At 41.3% G+C, this 27264-nt stretch overlaps 1 protein-coding gene and 1 pseudogene across 17 annotated transcripts in view; one reads left to right on the forward strand and one right to left on the reverse strand.

Annotated features, from left to right (window-relative positions):
* Positions 1–27264, reverse strand: part of ARHGEF9 (Cdc42 guanine nucleotide exchange factor 9) — a 179438-nt gene that overhangs the window by 123987 nt on the left and 28187 nt on the right. For 3 of the 17 annotated variants that reach the window (XM_032255789.1, XM_032255787.1, XM_032255775.1), the window contains exon 1: positions 4533–5378. The exons of 4 other annotated variants lie outside the window; for them this stretch is intronic. Coding sequence is in view for 6 of the 13 variants with exons in the window: in XM_032255784.1 (XP_032111675.1) it covers positions 4526–4534 (9 nt within the window). In the remaining 7 variants the exon portion in view is untranslated. 10 more of the 17 variants (XM_032255784.1, XM_032255773.1, XM_032255783.1 and 7 more) reach the window with 8 other exon arrangements.
* On the forward strand, positions 17279–18180 carry LOC116535011 (annotated as a pseudogene).

Here is a 27264-nt window from a genome sequence, read left to right on the forward strand (position 1 = left end):
AACTCACGCACTGATAAGGAGTTATTAGTACTGTCATTACTGGACTGCTTCCTCAGCCTTCTCTCCCCTCTAGTTTCTTCCCCTTCTAGTTTTCCCCCTTTGTACTTTGGTGCTAGAGCAAAGGAGAACAAACTAAATACTCTACAGAGCTAGATTCACCTAAGGACAAAAGGAGACACTCTGGGCAGATATTGGAGAAGCTAAACTTTTATCAAGGATTCTTGGAAAGTCGGAGACTCAGTTGGCCTAGAACAAGTTGCAGAGCTGGAAATAAGAGCTAGGGAGTCCAAGATTCCCCTCCTCCATCTCATTTCTTGGGGCAAAGCCATTGGAGCTAGATCCAGATGCCTTGTAGGAGGTCTTCTGAGGAGGCAGTTATTTTGGGAGAAAAGGCTCAATTCTCACATCCCTGCCTGGATCAAGCACTCTGCAGGCCAAGGGACTAGAGGCTGAGATGGCAGACAAAGGCTAAAGAGCAAGATATGCTTTGGCACTATCCCTCAAACTACCACACTGTGCTCTCTGGCTGCTCTCAATCTGGGCCTCACCTCAAAGGCAGAAGAGCACCTCACCTACAGCCTTGCTGGGATCCTTCAGTTCCCTAGCAGCTTAATCACACACATTGGTGGGTAACAGACTCTGAGCCAGGGCCCAAGCCCTATTCACCAGCTCCATTATCAAACTTGCTGTTTCAACTTGTCCAGCCTCCCTCCTCAGAAACTACTATACCAAAACCACAGAAAGAAAAATTCCCAAATTCCATAAAGCTAGGCTGATCAGGATTCCCCAAGCCACAGACAAAATTGGGGCACACTGCACAAGCACACTGTAGGTTCTGACAGATGGAGGCTGTCTCACTGGAAGAAGAGTGCTGTTCAGTTTGTTCCCACCAGGATATCACTTCACCCCCTCCCTGATGCAGCCAAAAGTTAGGGTGAAAAAAATTGTTTTTTTCAGGGCCTGCAGAGCTTTTGGCACTAAAGCTAGGCAGTGAAATGGCACAGTTAATCATAAGGAGATGGGACTGACTAGAAAGGAAGTTGAACCCAGGAGTTTTCTAATAATCTCATAGCTGGATGAGGCTAGGCTCTCTATGTCTGCTGTGGACATGTTTCTCAGGCATTTGCAGGAAATTAGGATTTTGTTCTTTCTTTTCCCCTCCCCAAAAGCATCTCTCCAAGTCCCGCTAGGCGCCAGCCCCCTTTCTCTAGAGGTGTTGGTGCCTGGGCCTTTAAAGGGTAGGCTCTGGAGCTCAGTGGGTGTTCAGTGATACAGGGGTTGCTAGGATACAACTAGAGGGCATTTTCTTTAATTCCTTGATGGGGATCTGAGAGCCAAAATCCTTAAGCTGGGGTTTTGCCCGTCCTACGTAGCAAAAGCTTATCCTCTGCTCAAAGGTACCAGAGAGGAGGGAAGGGAACGAAAAGCTTTACTAGGAAAAGTTGGGAAAAATCAGAGAGGAAAAGCCTTCTTCTCTTTCTTACTTCTCACCCATTTACAGTGGGGAAGTAGTAGGAGGAGGAGGAGGTGGTGTCAGGGGTGGGAAGAAAGGGAGAAGCAGAAAGATTAAGAGAGAAGGCAGAGGAGGAAGGAAAAAAGAAGACAAGTCAAAATGCATAGGGTTCCACTCCTCTGGGCTGCATTTCTCATTTTCTCCCACTCTTTTCTCTTTTTGCTAGAGAAAAATATCCTCACAAGTCTGAAGGACAAATGCCAAACCTTTAGGATTCACACAAGTAAAAAGTCACACTGCTACCTTTTGTTCTCTACTCTCAAATTCCCTTCTGGTTGCTAGAGGGTGGCCTGCCATCTGGCTAGCAACATCCCTTTATGTGCCTGGAGACAATTTTAAAAGTGCCAACCCATTTCAACAGCTAAATCACTAATGGAAGGGCTCATTCAAGACACTTCTCTAGCCTGAGGGGTTTTAGGTGGTGAAAAGTGGACTGGCATGGGTGATACCCATCCATCCCAGCACTTGTGAAATCCTTATAGGCTCTAGCACAAGGAGGCCATTCAGAACTGTGGAACTCAATACTGTCTTTCCTACCACCACACCCCACATCCACACTCAGGAGTGTGCTCCCACACACACACTCACCCCATGAACATGCTGCCACACACCCTGCACACGCACGCACGCACACACACTCACTCATTCCCAGAGGCTTTCTGCCAAAGGTCTGTCAGGCTCACAGAGGAGAAGGCATCTCGTGACACTACTTAGTCATAAACCTGGATCAAGGACTAGTCTCAGAGACCCCTTCTCCCCTTGGGGGAAAAAAAGTCAAAAGGCATTCCCTTATTGCTGTCCCACTTTCCTTTCCAAACAGCTAGGCAAAAAATCCCTTAGGTTAAACTCGTTATCCAAACTCTAGTACCAGATATCCTTCACCTCCTCCCATCATCCTTTGATTAACATTTTGGTTTCCTTTTCACTCGTCTTTACAGTTCATCGCCCTCTGACTTCAAGTGCCTAGGGGTCATAAAATCATAAAATGCAACAACTTGGAGGTAACCTAGTGAAACCATCACAAAATGCCAATATTATCAGTAATCCCAAACCCACCCAGGAGGAAGAAAACTGCCCAAGGTCAAACAGCTGCTGAATGGGAAAAAAAAAAAAAAAAAGGAAAAGAAAAACAGGTCCGCAGCTGCCCAGCATAGAGCCATTCCCCACTCTCCAACACTCTATCAAAACAAAGTGCCCGGACAAGATACTTTAAATACACTGGAGCTAAGGAAAAAAGAAACTCACTAAATTACCTTTGCAAAGAAACAGGTTCTCGGTTCCACCCAGGGGGTCCTCACAAAGGGACCAAAGAATAATTAATAACAATCAATGCCAGCAAACTTCCCAGATCATGTTTATACCATGGTACTAACCCCCCAAAAACCGCAACTTCTCACCCACACCAAGTCAACGATAGCATGCTTTGAGGCCCCAAACCCTCTCTGACGCCATTAAATAATACTCTCTGGGTCCTGTGGCCAGGACAATTTCAAGGACCCCCTTCACAGCCCCTCTCCTTTCATAATCATTTCCAAAGAGACTGACAACCATACATGGAACTTGACAGCATAATGCCAGGAGATTTGCACATCACACATGAACAGCCACCCACATGGGCGGAGGGGGAGCATGTGTGTGGATGTGTATGTGCCCTGATTCACTAATATAATTCATGAGCCATAAATGGCATTATTTCAAGCCAGGTAAGCAATGGAATGGGAAAGGCCTGCCTACATTAACAGGGGAGAAAAAAACAAACAAACAAGTATCATCAGACTGGCATCCGAGACATTTTTTCCTGGCTCTGCCAAGAGCTTTCTTAGAGGAAACAGAAATATAAAAATAATAGCAATAGCAATAATAACAGCAACTACCACTACCATCTGATACAGATAAGCAGTCATATCTCAAACTGGAATGTTGCTTCCAGCTCATGTTTTCCATGCTTTCATCCCATTCCATCTAGACGTTTTTGGGTTTTGGTGCTCAAATTTAGCACCAAAATTTGACAACTCTTAATTTAGCACATTACAGACTTTCAGTTTGTTATGGGAATGTTTCAATTACAGAGACTTCAGATCTTAAAGTAACAAGGGAGCAAACAATAACATCCCCACTTTCTCATCAGCCTTATCAAGTTATATTTAAAATGTAGTTCAAGAACAACATTGCAAATGAGATTACCCCAAAGGAGCCATATCCAAATACTATTATTCCCAAGGTGGGTAAAGAGCTGGTTTTGGGGTTTGTTTTTTCTTTTTTTTTTGGATAAGACAGACAAAATCCCCAAACTCAAATCCAGGGGTACAATCTTTGGTAAAGGGAGCCCAAATAGCTCCTGTCAAAGTCCTCTCTTGCCAATTCAAAAAATCAGAGAATGCTCTTATGTACTATTCTATGATTCCAAAGAAAATGACATTTTAAATGTCTTAAAGCTTTAAGGTTTAAGAAGTGTTTTAAAGGTGGCTTCTTTCAAAATTGAAAACTGTGAACCCTGGAGAGCAAATTGAAATTCAAAGGACACAGTCACCAACTGCCAGCACAACACACCCGTGTCACTTCCCAAATTCTTGCTTCTCATTAGAGACTAAAGAATCATTTTCCCTAAATCCATTCCTTGCATTATTTTCCCTCTAAATATCCAGTGCAAAGACTGTCTTTCCTACGATGTCAAACATTCATCATGCTCTTCCACAAATCCCTTTCCCCTCAAACAAACCAAAATGCACTCCTGATGGCAAGAGAGAAATTTTGACTAAAATTTCCTGAAGTTTAAATGTAGTCTTCAAGGAAATGAGTTGAGAAGACACCACAAACAGCAAAGCCACTGTTTAAGGACACAGAGCTTGCTCCATGAACGCCACATAGATTAAAAATGCACACACGCATGCACACTTAAATAGAAAGCATTTCTTCATCAACAATTTCACTCAAGCAATAGGCAACTATATGCACAAGCATACTTAAAACACAAGACATGACAAAAGATTTAGGGAGAGATAATATACCAACGTCATACATATCACAGCGAGGCCATGTTGAAGCTCAAAACGTTTTCCCCCCTGAGTAAGCAAGCTTGTTTTTTCTCTCTCTTTCCCTGTCTCTCTCTGTCTCTGATTTTTTTTTTTTCTCGGTGGCTCTTGGGATGAAATCAAAGCGAGAGTTCGCGACAGCTCAGGTGGCTGGACTCCATTCAGCGCGTTCCCAGGAAAAACATGAGTATGACATTGACAAGCAGGAGGACTACAATCACGGCAAAAACGACTACAGTTTGCACATCCAGGGTCATGGTGCAATGCAGAACACTGTAGTGTTCCAGGTGGGGGGCCGGCAGATTGGGAGATGTCAGTCTCTGTTCTGTCAGACTGTCCATACAGCCACCATGCTAGAAAGGAGAGGAGGAAGTCGGGTGGTTAGGGAAGGGCTGGGTTTGGCGCCCGAGTTTAGTCGGGGGGAGGGGAGGGGGATGGGGACAGGGGTACTTGGTTCCCCCCTTCTCAGGTTTGGGCTGCTCTTTCTTCCCTAGCTGAGAAATCTTAGCATTGGCTGAAGTCGGCAAAGTCCAGCATTCTCTCTCGGGCGCCACGGGAAAGGCAAAATCCTAGCTTTCAAAGGGAAAGGCGGGAGGAACCTGTAAGTGGTTCTCCGGCGCCTGCTCAGTCAGTCTGTCCGGGAGTGCGTCCGTCCGCCTGCCTCGCTACCGGTCAGTCTCGGTCTCCCCTACTCCCTTTAGTTCGCTCGCTTTCCTAAGCTGGCTCGCTCTTTCCGCTGGGCTCCCGGATGCCAGACACTCCTTCGATCCCTGCCTTGCTGGCCCTCTCCCTCTCCTCTCCCCATCCCCCGCTCAGCCCGTAGGCTGCCCTTTTATTCACCGAGCGACTGCGGGCGCTTGCGTGAGGCGCAGCCAGAGCCACTGACAGACCTGCCGACCAATAACAGCTGCCGCAGTAGCACGTTCGCTCCCCAGGGGCGGGACTTGCGCTGGCGTGCTAGCCGCGGCAGCCAATCAGAGGGCCCAAGGCTCCCAAGCAAGCTTCCTCTATCCAGACGGGCGAGAGTCACCAGCCACCCGTTCTGGTTTGGGGGTGGGGAGCTTCTTGGGGGCGGGTTGAGGCGGGGGATAGGGAGATGGAGAGGAAAAGGACTGGGAAAGGGGGAGGGAAGGAAGGGACCCAAAAGGATGCAGGGGGAGGGCGTGTCGGGAGGAGACCACGTGAAGAGGGAAAAAAAGAAGAAAAGACGAAGAGGAGGAAGGAGAAGAGAGGGAAGATAATGAAGAAAGAGAATTGTGGGGAAGGGCAGAAAAAAGGATGGGGGGAGAAAGAAGGAATAGGGGGAAAAAAGGATAGGTAGCTGGGGAGAAGGCATGTACCTAGCAACCACTTTGTTTGGAGCCTGGGCCAAGGAGGAAGCAAAGGTGCCTCTGGCGACTGCCTAAGAATTTACACTCACAATTAGCTATAAAAAGCCAACAAATCAGTGTTGTGGACAGAATCACAGGGACACACGACAGAATTTCCAAATCCCATTCTATTTGGCTTTCCCTGATACCACTGCCCTTACCTGGTCAGATTTCCTTTCTTAATTATGTTTTTTTCAGACTAGGACAGTTAGGTTGCACTTGCCCAGCATTATGGGTATATAAAGAGAAGCCAGCATAGGGTTAAACATTTGCCATGGAAAATCCTCTCTACAACTTGCAATCTCCTTGTAATCATTGCCCTGCTCTGTGACCTGGTGTCTGGACTAAGTGGAGAAAAGCCATGGAGTAGAGACCAGAATGTTTCAAATTTACTCTCAGCCCTACCTCAAGCTTGCTGTATGACTTTTGGGACATTCCCTTTTCCTGTCAGGAGTCTGTCTTCTGTCTCCCTTCTGTCAATGGGGATTTAGACTTACCTGAGAATTCAGTGAAACCTCAGAACCCTCACCTCAGAAAAAAACCATTTCCGTGTTTCCCTAGGCCTTCAAACCAAGGACTCCCTTATACAAGAGAGCTCTCAGAGCCTTTTTGCTCTTATATTCTAGGACAATATGACTGAACAGATAGGTATATACCTAAGAAAAATGAAAACACATCCACACAAAAACTTATACATGAATGTTCATAACAGCATTATTCACAATAGCCAAGAAGACAGAAACAATTCAAATGTCCAACAACTGATGAATGGATAAACAAAATGTGGTATATCCATACAATGAAGTATTAATCATAAAAAGGAATGAAGTACTGATACATCCTAAACATAGATGAGCTTGGAGCTCTGAAAACATTATGCTAAGTGAAAGAGGTGAGCAAAAAGCTTTTGTATGAGTCCATTTATAGAAAATGTTCATATAGTTAGAATAAATACTGTTTTGTGAAATTTTTGTTTCAGTTATATATGAATATAAATGTACTGTAATGAGAAATATATTTCATATAGCAAGTAATAGTCAAAACAGTTTGAAAACTACTCTTCTAGATTATGTTGAGACAGATACTTGTGATCAGGACAGTACCATAATATAAACAACTAAAATCTTTCTCCTTGTCTTTGAAAGTTCAGTCTTACCCTGTCTCTACTTCCTATCTTTTGACCCCTCTACCCACTGCATCTGGATTTACCTTTACTATCCTATAGAAAACTGAAACCTCTTGTGAATAGAAAAAAACAACCAACTTGTTACTAAATCTCATGGCCAAATTTCCATCTTCACTTTTCCTAACTTTTCTCCCATTTAATGCCACTGATGCCTTCCTCAATCCTGAAATGCTCCTTTGCCTTGAGAATGCCATCCGCATGACCTGTATATTTATGCTGTCTTCACTCCGTGCGTGGGTTCTTCTTCATCCAGTCATTAATGCCATTATTTCTCAGGGTTCTTCTGATCAAAGTCCCCTTTTCTTCTCATTCTGCATTTGCACTGAATGGGCTCATCTACTTCCAAGGCTTGAACTGCCATCTACATTGCACATTGATGCATCTCCTTTCAACAAAACTACAACACCACTGGGAAACAAAACAGACATAGGACCTTGCTTGCATGTAAGCAGAAAGCTTCTGATGACTCCAAGGTAGCTCTCTTGGACCCCAGGAATGAAGGTCCTACTGCTTTCTGGCTATCTCCTCCTTAATATCTCATAAGCATATCAAAGTTAAAAAGTCAAAAATTGAAGTCATCTCCCCTGACTCTTACCAGTTTCCTTCTTCCCCTGAGTCCTTGTCTCTTGGGAATGGCAGTCACACTCTGAACTAGCCAGAAACCAAGAAGATATCTGCACATTTTTCTTCTCCCTCACCTCACTGATGGCCAACTAGTCTTTTAGTCCTGTTGATTCTCTTCCTCCTTAATCTCTTATTTGTCTCTTTCTCTCTCCCTACTGTCACTACTTTTGATCAGTTCTCATCTATCACAATTCATTACCTGTTCTCTTGTGCTGCTCTCCCTCCCCAATTAAGCCTCTACTTTTCTCCTCAAACTCTCTCTCTCAAAAGCAGTTTTGCTTTTATCTATTTTGTGGTAAATACTTCGGATTGGTTTTTAAGGATTCAGTCCTTCTAGCCTGCCTTTCTATATTGCTAAAAAGCTAAAAACAAAAAAAACTACAACAACAGTAAACTGGCATTTCCAAGCTTCCTTTGCAGCCAGTGTTCTGGATATGACTTAGTGATGCCAATCAAATGCACATGCACAATATTTAGAAGGAGGTGGTGGGTGAGGCAGAAGTCATGTCTCTGTTGTTTCTGTTGGAAAACATAATGATGAAGGTGTTAGGGTTTTCTGTGGCTGTGTTACCATAGATTCCAGTGTCTAGCCACTGGCTTTGTGCATTTTGAGAGCCAGAGTATGGGATTTTTTTTTGTCACCGAGGATCTGGTAGACATAGTGATACTCTAGCCAACAGATGGTTAGGGCTATGGCAGCTTCCTCATTCCTAAATTGCAGACAAGGTGGCATGCTCCTAGAGCCCCCAATGCCTCATCTTCCTGCTTGTCAGAGAGAGACAGAGAGAGAGAGAGTAGCTACCCTGACATTGTTCTTAGACTCTTTCTTGGAGGCATAGCCTAAAGCTTGCCCCTCCAGCCCTCCTACTAATTTTGTAAGCATTTTATTTTCTATATTAAAACCTTTTCTGCTGAAAAGAACTACAGTGGTTTATTTTTGCAGCTGAAACCTGACTTATATAACGCCTCTGCTCAAATGCTTTCAATAGCTCCCCAGCGCACTTAAGGCAAATTCTGTAGTGTGGCATAAAATGTCCTGCCAATCTGATGTCCTTTGGCCTCCCTATCCTCAGCACTTACCAGTGCCCTCTCATTCTCTATTCTCTAGCTACAGTAATTCTCATAACACACGAGGTTATCTCGCTTCAGAGCCTATATAAACTGCTGCTTTATTTCCCCAGCTCCCACCTCAAAGCTCAGCTGAGGTGCCACCAGCTCCAGAAGCCTTTCTGTGATGTTCTCTCCCTCAAAAATATTCTGAATGATAGTCCTCTCCCATAGAATCCTAGGTTTAGCCCTCTTGAAACATTTATTAAACTGTATTGTATTTTTTTCTTGTTTGTATCCTTTACTGGACTGTGAAGCTAGGAGGGCAGAGACCATGACTCTCTTGTTCGCTGCTTTCTCCCTTGTGCCCAGCACAGTGCCTGACACTTAGCAGGTGCTTCATAACAAACACCTGTTGGATGCATGAATGTCTCCTTCATCCACTGGTCTGCACTCAAAGACTCATCTTCCAACCACAGAAGGTAAGACCTGATGAAACCACAGAGGAAAATCTAAGCTCTAATATTCCAGGTTCACAGAGAAGGGAAGCAACTTGTCCAAGATTACACAGCTAATTGCTGGCAGAGTGGGAACCAAAGCCCTTGTATCTGAAGTCTCAAAAGTACTTTTGAGAGATTTCAGACCCTGGAACATGGCATTTGATGCCAGCCCTGTCCATGTGTGGGTAGCTTTCTGAGTTATGTGACCATTCAACTTTTCTCACAAATATTTTTAATGTAAGAGTCCTCTACATTTGGAGTAGCAATACCCCCTCCCCAAATCTATCCCTTCTTGCTGACAAGTATCTAGGAATTAGATAATCACTTCATCTAGCACAACTCCAATTTCATCCTGCCATCCCTTAAATATCCCCACTAATTGGTTACCCAGTCTCAGCTCCAACACCTACAATGATGGGGCAGTTCCTCCCTCCCAAGACAGCCCTTTCATCTTCGGAACAATCTCAGATGGTAGAACATTCTTCCATCTCTTTGAGTCAGATATTGTCACTGCTTCTACCACAGCCAGGGCTGTCCATGAGAGGGTCTGGAATAATAATGCCCTCAAATTCACACTAGTTCTCAGGTCCAAAAGGCAGTTCAACAGATTATGATAATGATAATTAACACTTATAAACTGCATACTCTGTGCCAGGCAGTGTTCTAAATCCGGTACATACATAAAGTCTTTTAATCTTCACAACAACTCTATGAGGTAGGTACTATTATTGTCTTTATTTTATAGATGAGGAAACTGAGGCAGAATGAAGTTAAATAACTTGCCTAAGGTCACATGGCTAGTAAAATACGAAGCCTGGATGTAAACTCAAATTGTGTAGCTCTAGAGTCTGCTTAAACACTGTTCTATATAAATGCCAATAGGTGACACATGTCCCATCTTTCAATAACATCTGACACACAGGAATAAACTGTTTCAATGTCCTGATCTGGGCCCCAGTGGCCTGCCTCACAAACCCAAGATCCCTAGGTCTCAAACCTTTTCCTTCTGTCAGGAAAAAAAGAAAAATCCTAGTTGTCCTTTGCTTCTCATGTTTTGAATAGGTCCCAAAGACCCACTTCTGCCAGGAAGCACTCCTAGCAGGGAAAGTTATTTTTTTTGTCCTGATCCCCACTGCTACTCACTCATTTCCCATCCAACCCCCACCCTAGCTTCCTCATAGTCCCTCATGCTTGCTACAGACAGTCTACAGATATTGAATCCTGTCTGTTTATTGTCTTAGCTACTGATATTACTTGATGTTCTTGCACGTTCATGGGTATCAGCTCTATTTAAGACAGGCTGCTCCCTAAAGGCAAAAATTCCTGTTTAGTTCAATTATTCAGCACATAAATCACTACTCTTCCAAAATCAGTTCAATTCAATAAGCCCTTATTCTGACAGCTAAGGGACACAGAGTGAATCTCAGGGATTTTACAGTTTAGTGGGAGAGATAATCAATGATGCACATAATTTCAATGTCATACATTAAGTATCCCAAGCACAATCAGGTAATGAATAAAGTTGTTGATGATTATAGAACAAATAAATAATTTTGTGTTTCTTGCAATCTCCCTGTGTAGGTATCCTCTCCACAGTATATTAAAAGTGAGGGGGAGGAGGAAGAGGAAACACCTAGTTTGGGCACACATGGTGCTAGGCCTCTTAACATATTATTTTACTTAATTATCCCTAGAAGTTTGAGAAGAAGAAATTGTTATCATTATTTTAGAAAAGTAATTATACCTCAGAGTGTTTACGTCATTTGCCCATAGCCGTACAAGTTTGATGAAGCAGTAGCAGGATTTGAATTGATATCTCTTCCCAAAGCCATCCTTTTCTTCAACTATCCCTGGTAAGTTTTGTCAAGAAGTTGCTGGAGTCTTTTCAGTAATAGGGAACTCATTCTGAAGTATCCAAGGCCATTATTCATTTTTAGCTGAAATTTACTCTTGTGGCTTCTGCCCAATTGTTAGAGTGCTACCCTCTGGGGCATGGAAAAAAAAAAAAAAAAGCCAAGTCCTTCTAAGCAATAGAAGGCAGAAGACATCTATTGTGGGCTCAAACCCCAATTTCTCCTAAACAACCCCTCTGCCACACTCATTTTCCATAAATATGACCATTTCTTTAAGCTCTTCTATTTGTGACATGGTTTGCATTCCCCTCCCCAGGCTTGTTGCTCTTCAGTGTATCTAACCTCTCAGCACATAAACCCAGGTGGGAATGACAATGAGAAGTAGACAGGGACTGTCACCTCCCTTATTTTGAAAACTGTTCTTCCTGTTAACGCACCCTTAGGAAAAGTTACCTGTCCTCACATTCACATAAAATGGCTTATGCTCAAGGGTGCTGATGTATCCCCACAATGCCTTGAAATGTTTGTACAAATCTAAAAGAGCCGTGGATAAGAAGTTAAAACTTTCAGATATAAGTCCAGCCTCTGCTTCTTGGTAGCTGTGTGACCTCAAACAAGTCTCTTAACTTCCCCAAAGCTCAAAAAGCTGACTTATTTTTAGTTGTAGATTTTTAAAAAGTATTGGTAGTTTTAAAATTTCAACAGCCTTGCCAAAGGTATGGAAGACATACCCTTGGTCTCAGGTGGTAACCTGCACAAATGACCATGGGTGATTAGCTTAAGCTGAATAATTGGGTTGCACAAAATTGTGTGGTGGAAGGTAGAATTTTAGGGAGAAAATCAAACATAGGATTAAAAATTTGACTCTTCCTGAAGGCTTTTTTAATTTTTTAAATTTGTTTAGCTCTTTCACCTCCTCAAAGAATATTTCCCACACAACCCTCTCTAAGATTACACCACATCACTCTCTACCCCCTTATGCTGCTTTTCTCTCATGGCTCCTATCACTACCTAAAATATTATGTGTTTTTGTTGTTTGATTTATTGTCTCCCTTTATAAAACGGAAGCTCCATGAAAGCAAATTGTTTTGTTCCTATCTGTATCTTTAGCACCTAAAATAGTGCTTAGCACTCAATAAATATATTTTAATGACTGAATAACTAAACTGATGAATGACTGAGTGAATGAAGAGCAAGGCATAGCCCTGATGATTCACATTGCAGAATGTAAAGGAAGTCTTGTCAAGGAAAGTATTCTCTCCCGCAGCCTGTGAATACCAATCTTCACCCTTCTTCTACCACCAAAGGCCTTCATTAGTAAGAACTACAAAAGGGACTATAAAGTCCAGATTACAGGTTGAGAATTTCATGATCTCTTTGGTTTTCTGTTTCCTGTTGACATAGTTGCCACCCTAAACCACCACTCAGAAGCCCTTCCCTCCAGAAAAACTGCCTATACCACCCTCCTGTGGCTAATGTCTGAATAAATACCTGAGAAAATAATCAGGAAACAGCAGTTTCCTTCTGTTCCTTCACATGAATCTATTTTGGGCCTATTTCACATTTATTTTAGGCGTCTTTCAGTTCTATTTCAAGCAAGCTAGTAGGCCAGACCATCTGGCTCTACTCAGGGTAGAGAAAGAACTGGTTGGAAAAGAGCAGCAAAGGTCTAAAAGCCCCTTTAGAGGAAGTACAATGGTTTCTTGTCAAGCTCAAGATCTTTCTGGGGCAGCCAATGCCAATTATGCATCAGTTCAAGACTGTGGTGGGGAGTGAGCATTTCTCTCAGTATCAGAACCCAGTGTTTAGTTGTAGAGCCTAATCTCCTAGATAGTTCCACTCCTGAGCCTCATAATCTATTCAGTCAGCTACCCCTCTGAACTCAATGTCCAGGTGTATTTATTTACAAGCTTTATTTGAACTGTAAACTATTGGACATTTGGGGCAATAATCACTCATCATCAAATTAAGCATGGAGCTTTGCTTGTAAGAGATACTCAACAAGAATCACATAGATAAGCAGGTAGATGGGTAGGTAGGTAGTCAGGATATAGTAATAAGTTGAAATTGCAAAACAAGAAAGGGGGTGAGTATAGCTGGGGAGTTTGTAAGAGAATAGATTATGTATCAGAGGGAGACTAAGGAATTGACTTTGAGGAACTGTATTTTCTGTAGGAGGCCAAGATAGTCTAGTGAAGAAACTCTGAGTGAAGATGTTAAGAAAGAGCTGGGCATCCCCAAAGATTGGTAAAGAAGAGAAGTGTGCCGGACACATAAATAGACCAGGGATTATAGGAAATTCATGAGGGCCCAGCTAAGACTGCTGAAGCTCTCTGCGGACTGATAGAAAAAGATTTTGAAGATATATTTTGTGGAAAAAGCAAGATGTAGAATACAGTTGACTCTTGAATAACACAGGTTTGAACTGCACAGGTCCACTTATACAGGGACTTTTTTCAATAAAAGTTATACCAATTATGACTGCCTCTCCTGCCTCCCATTCCACCTTTTTCATTTCTTCTGCCTCTGCTACCCCTGAGACAAAAAGACCAACCCCTCCTCTTCTTCCTCCTCTTAAGCCCACTCAATGTGAAAAAAACTGAGAATGAAGACCTTTATGTTATCTACTTCTACATAATGAATAGTAAATACATTTTCACTTTCTTATTATTTTATTAATAACATTTTCTTTTCTCTAGCTACTTTATTATAAGAATATAGTATACAAAATATGTGTCAGTCAACTATGTTTGTTATAGGTAAGGCTTCCAGTCAACAGTAGGCTATTAGTAGTTAAGTTTTTAGGGAGTGAAAAGTTATACATTGATTTTCAACTGCATGAAGGGTGGGATCTGGTGCCCCTAATCCCCCTGTTGTTAAAGGGTCAAATTTAGTATTATGATGTGTGATCTTTTAGGTAATGAAGAGGGGAAATAAAATATATTTAGATTTGCTTATATCCGCAAAAAGAAACTCTGGAAGGATACATAGAAAGCCATTAAGCTTGTGATCTCTGATGGGTAGAGAGATAGACTGTATACATTTTTATAGTTTTTTTACCATATAATCTATTCATATATTAAATTACAAAATGTTAAATCTATTGTGTGATCTTAATAAGTCTCCTCTCTCTCTCTCTCTCCCTCTCTCTCTCCCCCTCCCTCTTCTCTCTCTTACTCTTTTCCCCTCCCCCTTCCACTTCAGTTTATCAAGATAGGAAGATCCTAAGAGTTAGAAGTATTATATAAACTGATGGCTAAGAATATAGGCCCTAGAGCCAGTCTACTGAGATCCAACCTTAGCTCTTCCAATTGCTAGTTGTGAGAACTTGAACAACTTATTTAATGTCACTGAGCCTCACTTTACTCATCTTTAAAATGGAAAATGGTAGAATGCCATGATATTTATTGTGTCCCTCACTTCGACCAAACCCCTGATTCTCAGTCACCTATTTACCTCATTTGCAAAACAGGGGTATTCATATAGGTGTTCATGAAGGTTTAATGAGTAAATATCTGTAAAGTACTTAGAACGATGTCCAGCATATAGTAATGCTCAGTAAATGCTAATAAATACTATTATTTGAGGGTGTGATTATCTGTGCCTAGCTTTAGGCAAATCGTAAACTCTCTGAGTCTCAGTTTCCTCATCAATAAATAGAAGACGATACCCGCCAAAGAGATGATGAGATCATGGATTTGAAAGTACTCTATGGAATGAAAAATTAAGTTAGTATATCAAGAATTCTCATAATTCAACCTACAGAATGGGGGAACATTTTTGTCATCTAACCATCGGACAAAGGTCTAATATACAGAGTCTACAAGGAACTTAAATTTGCAAGAAAAAAATGAACAGCCTCATTAAAAAGTGGGCAAAGGACATGAACAGACACTTCTCAAAAGAAGACATTCATGCAGCTAACAAACGTATGAATAAAGCTCAACAATACTGACATTACAGAAACAGAAATCAAAACCACAGTGCGATACCATCTCATGCCAGTCAGAATGGCAATTATTAAAAAGCCAGGAAACAACAGATGCTGGCAAGAATGCAGTTGAAAAGGAATGCTTTTACACTGTTGGTGGGAATGTAAATTAGATTAACAAGTATGGAAGACAGTGTGGCAATTCGTCAAAGATATAGAAGCAGAAATACCATTTAATGCAGCAATTCCATTACTAGGTATATACCCAAAGGAATATAAATCATTCTATTATAAAGATACATGCATGCATATGTTCACTGCAGCACTATTCACGATCAAAAGACATGGAATCAATCCAAATGCCCATCAATGATAGACTAGATAAAGAAAATTTGGTCCATATATACCATGGGATACTATGAAGTAATAAGAAGGAATGAGATCACGTTCTTTGCAGGGACATGGATGGAGCTGGAAGCCATTATCCTCAGGAAATTAACGCAGGAACAGAAAACCAAACACTGCATGTTCTCCTTTATAAGTAGGAGCTGAATGATGAGAACACACAAATTGGGGCTTGTCATAGAGGGGGTGGGGGAAGGGACAGGATCAGGAAGAATGGCTAATGGATGCTGGGCTTAATACCTGAGTGATGGGTTGATCTGTGCAGCAAACCACCATGGCACACGTTTACCTATGTAACAAACCTGCACAACCTGCAAATGTACCCTGGAACTTAAATATTGAAGAAAAATAAAACAACTGCATTGTCATAGTAGAAAAAGGTGGTGAGGTATTAAATGAAGATATCACCTATTCAAGGCTCCCCATTCCCACCCTCAACATTCCAAATGAGATCGTATCCGAGGGGCAAGTGGAGGTCTTTAAAGTCCATGAGTCACTTGTATATTAAGTGTCAGAAAATGAGTCCCAGTTCCCACCTCCCAAAAGCAGAGTGGACAAAATGAACTGCACACCAGTGGTTGCCAGTCGCTCATGAGATGCCAAGTGTTTCCGTGTAACTGTTCCTACTTCTAGGAGATACTGAGGCTCAGTGCTGTCCCCACTACCCTCAGCCACTTCTCAGAAAGGAAAGGAAGTAGCACCAGTTCCAAAGGCTCACTCTCCCCACTCCACACATACATGCAGTTTACAAGCAAAAAAAAAAAACTCACTTAAGCAGGAGCACCAACTTTCCAGATCTTAGCAACCTTAGCAAACAGCACTTACGATCTTATTTTATGATATAGAAAGTTGTTTCATACCCATTATCTGGTTTGGGCCTCACAAAAACCCAAGGAGAATGGAAAGGGGTAGTGGTGGGGGTAAGGTGGTTCATCATTCCCATTTTCCAGAAGGGAAAGACTGTTTCTGAGGAAGAAAATGACTTGACACTGCTCTTATCACTTCATGGAAGAGTGGAAAGAACAAAGGACTGTCAACCAGAAGACCCAGTTCCAGGAAAAGTGTTTCAGAATCTATGTAGCTCTATACATTTGGAACTTTTAAAAACTGTTATGCTAGAGTCAGGCCTAGAACCTGAGTTTCCCATCCCCTAGGCCAGAATTCTTGAAGCTTTACTATACTGTTAATGGTGAAGGGAAGAGCAAATAAGGACCTAGAAAAAATTATCACCCAAGAATAACTCCACCTTACATGTAAACAGAACTTCACAGCTTCCTATATACAGTGACTTTTTATCGCATATCAACTTCATGGCAACCTTGTGAGGGAAATGCAGCAGGAAATAGGAATCTAAAATTTTAACCACCCACATGCATACTTCTTATCCCTCTTCCCTGCTGTATTTTTTCTCCTTAGCATGTAAAACTAACATATTACTTATTTAATCATATACTTATCATATAACTTCCCTTCTAGAATATATGTTCCCTGAGGACAGAATTTTTGTCTGTTTTGTTCACGATCCAGTGCCTAGAACAGGGCCTCCTACATAACAGATGCTCAATAAATGGTACTGAATGACTGAATGAAAATGCGTGTATGCACATTGGGAGGAGGAAATGGAGGGAGGGAGAAAGGCCTCATTTGTGTGTGAATAAACTGATATCCAGAGAGTTACATAATTTTTCTAGGAATGACTCCTGAAGCTTCTTGTTTCAGCCTGTCTCCCTCACCCTATTGTTTGGCTGGCTCAATGGCATCTTACCTGGGCCAAAAGAAATATTTGCTACTAATGCCTCTGTCCTCTCTGAGGTCAGCTTCAGGCTTGACAGCTATAGGTTGGCTGAGGTTCACCCATTCATCAGCTCACTCATCCACTCCACAAGCAGTAACAGAGTACCTATTATGTCTACAAAAGGCTTTCTGGCAGGCTTTGTTGCCTTTACATACCCAAATGTATGCACCTCACAAACACTCAAAGGACTTCTCTGAATTTTCATCCTCTCTGCAATGTACAATGGTGAAAGAAGAAAGAGCAGAAGTCATTTGAGTCTTCTCAGCATACGGCCTAAGTGTCCCTCTCTTCCATGCCCTACATGCATTTTCCTCACTAAAGAACTGTGCCGCTCTAGCTCCCATCTTGTGTCCCCACATGTGTGCGCCTAACCTCAGCTCGTACACCCAAGACCCCCGATCACCCACCCTAGTCCCCATCATGGCCCCGTATCCACTCTGACAAGATGAAAGAAACAATCATGAACCAGGAAAACCCGCCAAACTTCAGGAAAGGAAGTGCTCGCAGAAAGGAGGTGGTTCCTAAAACAGCCACAGCAGATGATTTAAAACTTCAGATCTCCATAAAGAAGTTAGAGGTAAACAATATCTCTGGTATTGAAGAGGTGAGTATGTTTACAAACCAAGGAACAGTGATCCACTTTCATAACCCTGAAGTTCAGGTATGTCTAGTGGTGAACACTTTCACTATTATAGGCCATGCTATGACAAAGCAGCTGACAGAAATGCTACCCAGCATCTTAAACCAGCTTGGTGCAGACAGTTTGACTAGTTTAAGGAGACTGGCTGAAGCTCTGCCTAAACAATATGTGGATGGAAAAGCACCACCTGCTACTGGAGAGGATGATGATGATGAAGTTCCAGATCTTGTGGAAAATTTTGATGAGGCTTCCAAGAATGAGGCAAACTAAATTTAGTCAATTTCCGAAGAAGATAACACTTGAAAAAGTTACTGGGAGCTGCTATTTTATATTATGACTGCTTTTAAAAATTTTTTGTTCATGGATCTGATAAAATCTAGTTCTCTAATATTTTTAAGCCCAAGCCCCATGGACACTGCAGCCCTTTTCCTTTTTTGCTTATAAACAGTTCATTCCTTCTTTGCAGCTAATTAAGATGAAGAAGCCTGAGAATAAAGTTTGAGACAAAGGTTAATATACTTTTTTGCCTAGTAAAAAAAAAAGGAAGAAGAATTATGCCTACCTCATAAGATTATTGAGAAGATTGTATTAGATACATATGCAAAAACATTTAGAACAGTGCCTGGCACAAAATAAATGTTTGCTTGGTAAAGGTAAGCTATCTTTCTTAAGACATACTGCATTTATAACTCAATTCCTGGTATCCCCCACCTCTAGAATGAAGGAGGCTGGGCACTGTTCACTCCAGGCAAGTGAGAAGAGTAATGACCAAATAACTACTATGGAGTTACACACCTGGTTTTCATTCTGGCTCTTTGGAGACAGCTGCATGGAGAAGATATTCCACCTCTTCCACCCTTAGTTTCTCTACCTTTAAAGTAGGGAGAGTGTTGTGAGGATTACATGAATTCATGCATGTCAAGGCACTTTTTCGTTTTTTCAATAGCTTTTGGAGTACAAGTAGTTTTTGGTTACATGGATAAATTATATAGCGGTGAAGTCAGATTTTAGTGCACAGCCACCCACCTAGTATACATTGTACCTAATATGTAGTTTTCTATTTCTCATCCTCCTCCAACCTTTCCCCTTTGGAGTTTCCAATATCTATTCTACCATGTTGTATGCCTTTGTGTACTCATAGCTTAGTTCCCACTTATAAATGAGAACATACAATATTTGATTTTCTATTCCTGAGTTATTTTACTTATAATAACAGCCTTTAGCTCCATTCAACTTACTTCATAAAACACTATTTAGTCCTTTTTTATGGCTAAGTAGTATTCCATGGTGTTTATACATCACATTTTCTTCATACATTCATTGATTGTTGGGCACGTAGGTTAATTCCATATCTTTGCAATTGTGAATTCTGCTGTGATAAACATACATATCTGGGCAACTTTTTGATATAATGATTTCATTCCATCTGGGCAGATACCCACTACTGAGATAGCTGGGTCAAATGGGAAATCTATTTTTGGTTGAGAAATCTCTATACTGTTTTCCATAGAGGTTGTACTAATGTATATAATATGGGTTGGCTCTGTGTTCCCAGCCAAATTTTACCTTAAATTGTAGTAATTCCTATGTGTTAAGGGAGGGGCCAGGTGGAGATAATTAAATCATGGGGGCAGTTTTCCCCATACAGTTCTTGTAATAGTGAGTTCTCATGAGATCTGATGGTTTTTATAAACATTTGGCATTTCCCCTGCTGGTATATATATTTTTTGCCTGCCACCATCCATGTTAAATGTAACTTGCTCCCCCTTGCCTTCCACCATAATTGTGAGACCTCCCTAGCCATATCAAACTATAAGTCCAAATAAATCTCTTTCTTTTGTAAATTGCCCAGTCTTAGGTAAGGTATGTCTTTATCAGCAGTGTGAAAACAATCTTAATACAGTAAATTGGTACCACAAGTGGGGTGCTACTAAAAAAAAATCCAAAAATGTGAAACAACTTTGGAACTGACAGAGTGTAAAACAGTTTGGAGGTCTCAGAAGAAGACAGGAAAATTCGAGAAAGTTTAAAATTTCCTCAAAACTTCTTACATGGCTTTGCCCAAAATGCTAATGGCAATATCAACAATAAAGTCCAGGCTGTGGTGGTCTCAGATAAAAATAAAGAACTTGTAGGAAACTGACGCCAAGGTGAATCTTGTTATGTTTTAGCAAAGACACTGGTGGCATTTTGCCCCTGCCCTAGAAATTTGTGAAACTTTGAATTTAAGAAAAAATTTAGGATATTAGATGAAAAAAATTTCTAAGCAGCAAAGCATTCAAGTTGTGACCTGGGTGCTGCTAAAGGCATTTAGTTTTATAAGGAAAGCAAAGCATAAAAGTTTGAAAACTTTGCAGCCTTATCATGCAGTGAAAAATAAATCCCATCTTCTAAGGAAAAACTGAAGCAGGCTGCAGAAATTTGCATAAGTAACAAGAAGCTAAATGTTAATACCAAAAACAATGGGGAAAATGTCCCCAGGGCATGTCAAAGGTCTTCATGGCAAGCCCTCCCATCACAGGCATGGAGGTTTAGGAGGAAAAAAATGGCTTCTTGGGCAAGGCCCAGGGTCCCTCTGCCTTATGCTGTCTAGGGACTTGGTGGTGCCCTATGTCCCAGTCACTCTAGCCATAACTAAAAGAAGCCAAGGTATAGATTGGGCTGTTGCTTCAGAGGGTGAAAGGCCTGAAGATGGGGTGGGGGGATGACATTAAAAAAAAAACCTCCCCTACGTCAGTGTGAAAGGAAAATGTGGGATCAAACACCCACACAGAGTCCCTACTGGGACACCACCTAATAGAGCTGTGAGAAGAGGGCCACTGTCTTCCAAACACCAAAATGGTAAATCCACTAATAGCTTGTATTTTGTGCCTAAAAAAGCTGCAAACACTCAATGCCAGCCCACAAAGGCAGCCGTGAGGGAGGCTGTACCCTGCAAAGCCATGGGGGTAGAGCTGCCCAAAACCATGAAACCCCACCTCTTATATCAGCATAACCTGAATGTAAAATATAAAGTCAAAGGAAATCATTTTAAAGCTTTAAGATTTAACTGCTCCACTGAATTTCAAACTTGCATGGGGCCTGTAGCCCCTCTGTTCTGGTCAGTTTCTCTCATTTAGAATGGCTGTGTTTACCCAATACTGTACCCCCACTGTATCTAGAAAGTAACTAGCTTGTTTTTTTTTTTTTTTTTTTTTTATTTGTTTTGAGACGGAGTCTGGCTCAGTTGCCAGGCTGGAGCACAGTGACGCAATCTCGGCTCACTGCAACCTCTGCCTCCTGGGTTCAAGCGATTCTTCTGCCTCAGCCTCCCAAGTAGCTGGGACTACAGGGGCGTGCCAAACACCCAGCTAATTTTTGTATTTTTAATAGAGACGGGGTTTCACCATGTTGGCCAGGATGGTCTCCATCTCTTGACCTCATGATCCGCCCGCCTCAGCCTTCCAAAGTGCTGGGATTACAGGCATGAGCCACTGCACCTGACCCTAGCTTGCTTTTAATTTTACGAGCTCATAGGCAGAAGGGACTTGCCTTGCCTCAAATAAAACTTTAAACTGTAAACTTTTGGGTTAATGCTAAAATAAGTTAAGACTTTGGGGGACTGTTGGAAAAGCAAAATTGATTTCAAATGTAAAAACATAACATTTGGGAAGGGACAGGGGTGGAATAATATGGTTTGGCTCTGCGCCCCGACCCTAAATCTCACCTTAAATTGTAATAATCCCTACTTGTCAAGGGTGGGGCCAGGTAGAAATAATTAAATCATGGGAGCAGTTTCCTCCATACTGTTCTCATAATAGTGAGTGAGTTCTCACAAGTTCTCATGATTTATAAGCATCTGGCATTTCTCCTGCCAGTACATTCTCTCTTTGCCTGCTGCCATCCACGTGCAATGTAACTTGCTCCTCGTTGCCTTCCACCATAATTATGAGGCTTCCCCAGCCATGTGAAACTGTTAAGTCCAATTAAACCTCTTTCTTTGCAAATTCCCCAGTCTCAGGTATGTCTTTATCAGCAGCGTGAAAACAAACTAATACACTACATTTCCACCAGAAGTGTGTAAGTGTTTCCTTTTCACCACATCAACACCAACATCTTTTGTTTGTAGACATTTTAATACTGGCTATTCTGGCTGAGTAAGGTTGTATCTCATTGTGGTTTTAGTTTGCGTTTCCCTGATAATTAGTAATGTTGAGCATTTTTCCATGTTTGTTGGCTATTTGTGTATCTTGTGAAGGTACTTTGAAAATATGAAATATCAAATGAATGTGAAGGATTATTAATACATTGAAATAGTAAAGGCTATCATTAATTGAGCCCTTGCTATATAAAAGACACGGTGCCAAGTGCTTTAAATGAATATTATTTTATCCAGAAAACAATAGTACCAATGACTGGATATTATCATTATTCCAGTTTCACAGAAAAGGCATGATGGTTAATTTAATGTGTCAACTTAGCCGAGCCACAGTGCCCAGATAATTGGTCAATTATTCGAGATATTTATGTCAAGGTATTTTTATAGATGAGATTTACATGTAAATTGGTGGACTTTGAGTAAGGCAGAATACCCTGCATAATGTAGGTGGGCCTCACCCAATCAGTTGAACAATTTTTTTTTTTGGAGACAAAGTCTCATTCCGTCATCCAGGCTGCAGTGCAGTGGCATGATCTCAACTCACTGCAACCTCTGCCTCAAGCAATTCAAGTGATTCTCATACCTCAGGTTCAAGCGATTCTCATGCCTCAGCCTCCTGAGTAGCTGGAATTACAAGCGTGAGCCACCAAGTCCGGCTAATTTTTGTATTTTTAGTAAATAGAGGGTTTCACCATGTAGGCCAGGCTGTGTCTTTAAGTCCTGACCTCAAGTGACCCACCTGCATCAGTCTCCCAAAGCGCTAGGATTACAGTCGTTAGTCACCATGCCCAGACTGAAGATCTTAACAGAATTAAAGACTGACATTCCCTGAGCAAGAAGAAATTCTGCCAGCAGACTGCCTTTGGACTCTGACTGCAACTCTCCTCTGGGTCTCTGGCCTGCCGACCTACCCAGGCAGATTTTAGACTTGCACCACCAAAACTGTGTGAGCCACTTCCTTAAAATCTCTCTTTCTCTATATATGTATATATCCTATTGGTTCTGTTTCTCTGGAGAACCCTCACTAATAAATAAGGAAATTGAAGCTTAAACAGGTTAAGTCACTTGCCCAAAATTACATAGCCGGTCAGCAGCAGAGCCAGAAACCTAGGGGTCATCTTTCTTGTTTCCTTTCTGTCCTCTATCTCTCTGAATTAATTCACCAGAAAGTCCTATTGATTTTATTTCCAAAATGGACATCAGTCTTCCCTCTTTTATCCAACTCCAATAGCTGCATGCATTTTTGCAGCAGCCACTCAATCCGGCTTATCATTTCCACTTTCACCGTCTCCTATCTATTCTCTATAGAGCCTGCAAAACTCATTTTCTTGGATCACAAAGCAGACCCTATCATTCCACTTCTTCAAACACTTCCTATTGTATTTAAAATAAATAATACTTGCCATGTACCCAGTACCACCATGCACACTGTGAACATGTTAACTCAATCCTCACAATAACAGTATGAATAGTATCATTATTATCCTCACTTTTCAGAGGGCATTCCTGAGGCACAGAAATAATAGGTAACATGCTCAAGGTCATATAGCTAAGAAGAGACACAGTCAGAATTTGAACCCAGGGACTATGGTTTCAGAGTCTGTGCATTGACCACTGAACCACACTGACTTTGAGTATAGCCAATCCATACTTTCCTTGGGCTTACAAGGTTCTTTGTGAGCTGGTTCTGCCTTACTCTCTACCTTCCTATCATGCCACTTGTTTCCCTCTCTCCCTGTGCCAGTCACACTAGCATTCTTTCTATCTTTCAAGTGCACCAAGTTGTTTCAACCTGAAGGCCTTTGCATATGCTATTCCTGCTGCCTCCCCTCAACTTCCCATAAGCCTCACAGTCTCTTCAACTTTTAAAAAATTGTAATCCAAATGTGTCAGGATCTTTCTCCAAGTCTCTACACAACTGACTCAGCTGAAATGTCACCTCCCTCATGTGCTAGGCTGACCCTTTGACAGCATATCTCCTCATGGCAATAGGATCTCTTGGAGATAGCTAAATGCATTTCTCTGCTGCCTAGTTTGCATTATCTAGCAGCTTAATCACTTGCAGAACTAGTCACATTCTAACACACACACACACACAAAACAAAATCAGCATCATATGAAAATTTTACAGAGCAATGATATCTTAAGAAGATGCTTTTCACATTATGTCATAGGGCTGTTTGGTGTTTTTCTAAGTCTTTTCTCTAGCACAGAATCCAGGAAACCTTGGGTTGGGGCAGGAGGGGTTGTTCCTTGTGTATAAAATTCCTACTGGATTTCTTAGCACTCAGAGAAGAAAGTTAGGTATGATTTTCTGATGCATGAATTTGGAGAAGTGGGAAAGATCATACTCTGCCCACCCAAGTATGTGTCTCCTCTGGACTGTCAGGAATAATAATCACGCCCCACATTGATACACAGTAGCACGGTTCACACAGCACTTTCCCATCTATATCTACTCAATTATGTGATTCTTACAGCAGACTGGGAAGACAAGTGAGGACTATGTGATATTTAATTTTAATTTATCAACTTGACTGAGCCACAGGTTGCCCAGATATTTGATCAAACATTACTCTGGGTGTGTCTGTGAGGACTTTTCTGGATGCAATTAACATTTGAATCACTAGACAAAGTAAAGAAGATTGACCTCCACAATGTGGGTGAGCCCCCATCCAATAAATTGAAGATATGAATAGAACAAAAAGACCGAGTAAAAGGGAATTCTTCCTGCCTAACTGCTTGAGCTGGGACATTGTTTTTTTCTAGCCTTAAGACTTGGACTGAAACATCAGTTTTTCTTGTGTCTCAAGCCTGCTGGCTTTCTGACTGGAATTCACACCATAAGTTCTCCTGGTTCTCAGGCCTTCATACTGAGGCTATACCTGCACATTTGCTCTCCTGGGACTTGAGCTTGCAGAAGGCAGATCTTAGGACTTCTCAGCCTCCATAATCATGAGCAAATCTATCATAATATCTGTCTGTCTATCTATCTATCTATCTATCTATCTATCTATCATCTATCTACCTACCTACCTACTTATCCACTCATTCATCCGTCATATTGGTTTTATTTCTCTAAAGAGCCTTTACTAATACAGGATATTACCCTCATTTAATTGACAAGGATCCTGAAGTTCAGAGGGTTTAGCAATTTGATCAAGGACACATGGTGACAGCTGCTGGTGGAGGCAGGACTCAAACCCAGGTCCATCTGACTTGTAATCATACTTTTTTCCCATGAAATTTCTACAACAGACATTCATTTCAGTCAGAGTAATTGAGATCACCTATCATAATATCTGTGTAATTTGCCTCCAGTTGTGAAATGCAACCCTTCTCCTTTTCCCACCCACTCTGCCTGTGTCCTCTGTCACCAAAGGAATCCTCCACTACTTTGTTTCATCATATCATTATCCTTTCTACCAGGCAAAGCTTCTGAGCTCTTCTTGTTCTAGCCCCAGTCCACATTGCCAGGATTGCAGGCTCCAGCTACACCAGAACACCAATGTGCTACTTCCAGAACTTACTATTTCTTTAATGTCTTGATTCATTATCTTATGTTGTACCCTCTGCTTGGAACATCTCATGCCTCACCTACCATGCCTACTCCCCACCCCAAGCAACTGTGCCATGTGAAAGGCTGTAAAAATGCAGTTTATATAACCACTCTAGAAGATAACTTAGAAACACTATTCTGGACATAGGCCATGGAAAAGCTTTCATGACAAAGACACCAAGAATAATTGCAACAAAAATAAAAATTGACATATGTGACCTAATTAAAGAGCTCCTGTACAGCAAAAGAAACTATCAACAGAGTAAACAGACAACCTACAGAATGGGAGAAAATGTTTGCAAACTATATATCCCACAAAGCTCTAATATCCATAATCTCCAAGGAACTTAAATCAACAAGCAAAAAAAAATATATATATATATATATATATATATATATAACCTCATTTAAAAATGGGAAGAGGACATGAACAGACATATCTCAAAAGAAGACATACATGTGGCCAACAAGCATATGAAAAAAAAATTCAACACAATCACTAGAGAAATTCAAATCAAAACAACAATGAGATACCATCTCACACTAGTCAGAATGCCTATTATTAAGAAGTCAAAAAATAACATGCTGATGAGGTAGCAGAGAAAAGGCAACACTTATACACTGTTGGTGGGAATGTAAACTAGTTCAGTCTCTGTGGAGAGCAGTTTGGAGAGTTCTCAAGTAACTTAAAACAAAGATACTATTTGACCTAGCAATCCCATTACTGGGTATATAGCCAAGGAATATAAATCATTCTACCATAAAGATATATGCACAGGTATATGCATCACACCACTATTCACAATAGCAAAGATATAAAACCAACCTAGATGTCCATTGCAGTGGATTGGATAAAGAAAATGTGGTACATATACACCATGGAATACTACACAGCCACAAAAAAGCGAGATCATGTCCTTTGCAGCAACACGAATAGAGCTGGGGGTCATTATCCTAAGCGAATTAACACAGAAACAGGAAACCAAGTACTGCATGTTCTCACTTACAAATGGGAAATAAACACTGAGTACACATAGACCCAAAAAGGGAACAACAGACACTGAGGCCTTCTTGAGGGTGAAGGAGGGTGAGGTTTGAAAAACTACCTATTGAGTATATGCTTATTACCTGGATGAAGAAATCATCTATACGTCAAATCCCATGATACACAATTTGCCCGTATAACAAACCCACACATGCACTCCTTAAACCTGAAATAAAAATTGGAAGAAAAAAATAAAAAATAAAATAAAATAAAAAATACACTTAAATACTGTCTCTTGGAAGCCCCACTCAATACCCTGAACCCTTCACCCACCATGTTCTTGCTCCCCTATTTCCTTATATTATCTTCTTTATACATTTCTATAGCATTTGGTCCAGTCTGTCTTTATTTCCCCCCTAATCAATCCTAAGCTCCTTGAAGACATAAAGCACATCTTCCATTGACTCTCCCATACCTCAGTCTAGTACAGTGCCTCAGAAATCAAAGCTTCTGGCTAAACATCCATTTTCAGCATTGTTTATCATGTCTAATGACTGGAGATAACCCAATTCACCATCAACAGAGGACTAAAGAGCTTCTGCACAGCAACAGAAACTAGGATCTTCGGACTTATGACTATGTAGCCATAAAAAAGGAAGGTTATCCATTGTACTAATATATAATAA

Source organism: Sapajus apella, unplaced genomic scaffold (assembly GCF_009761245.1).
Source record: "Sapajus apella isolate SASKATOON/1434 unplaced genomic scaffold, GSC_monkey_1.0 scaffold91, whole genome shotgun sequence".
NCBI classification, from domain to species: Eukaryota; Metazoa; Chordata; class Mammalia; order Primates; family Cebidae; genus Sapajus; species Sapajus apella.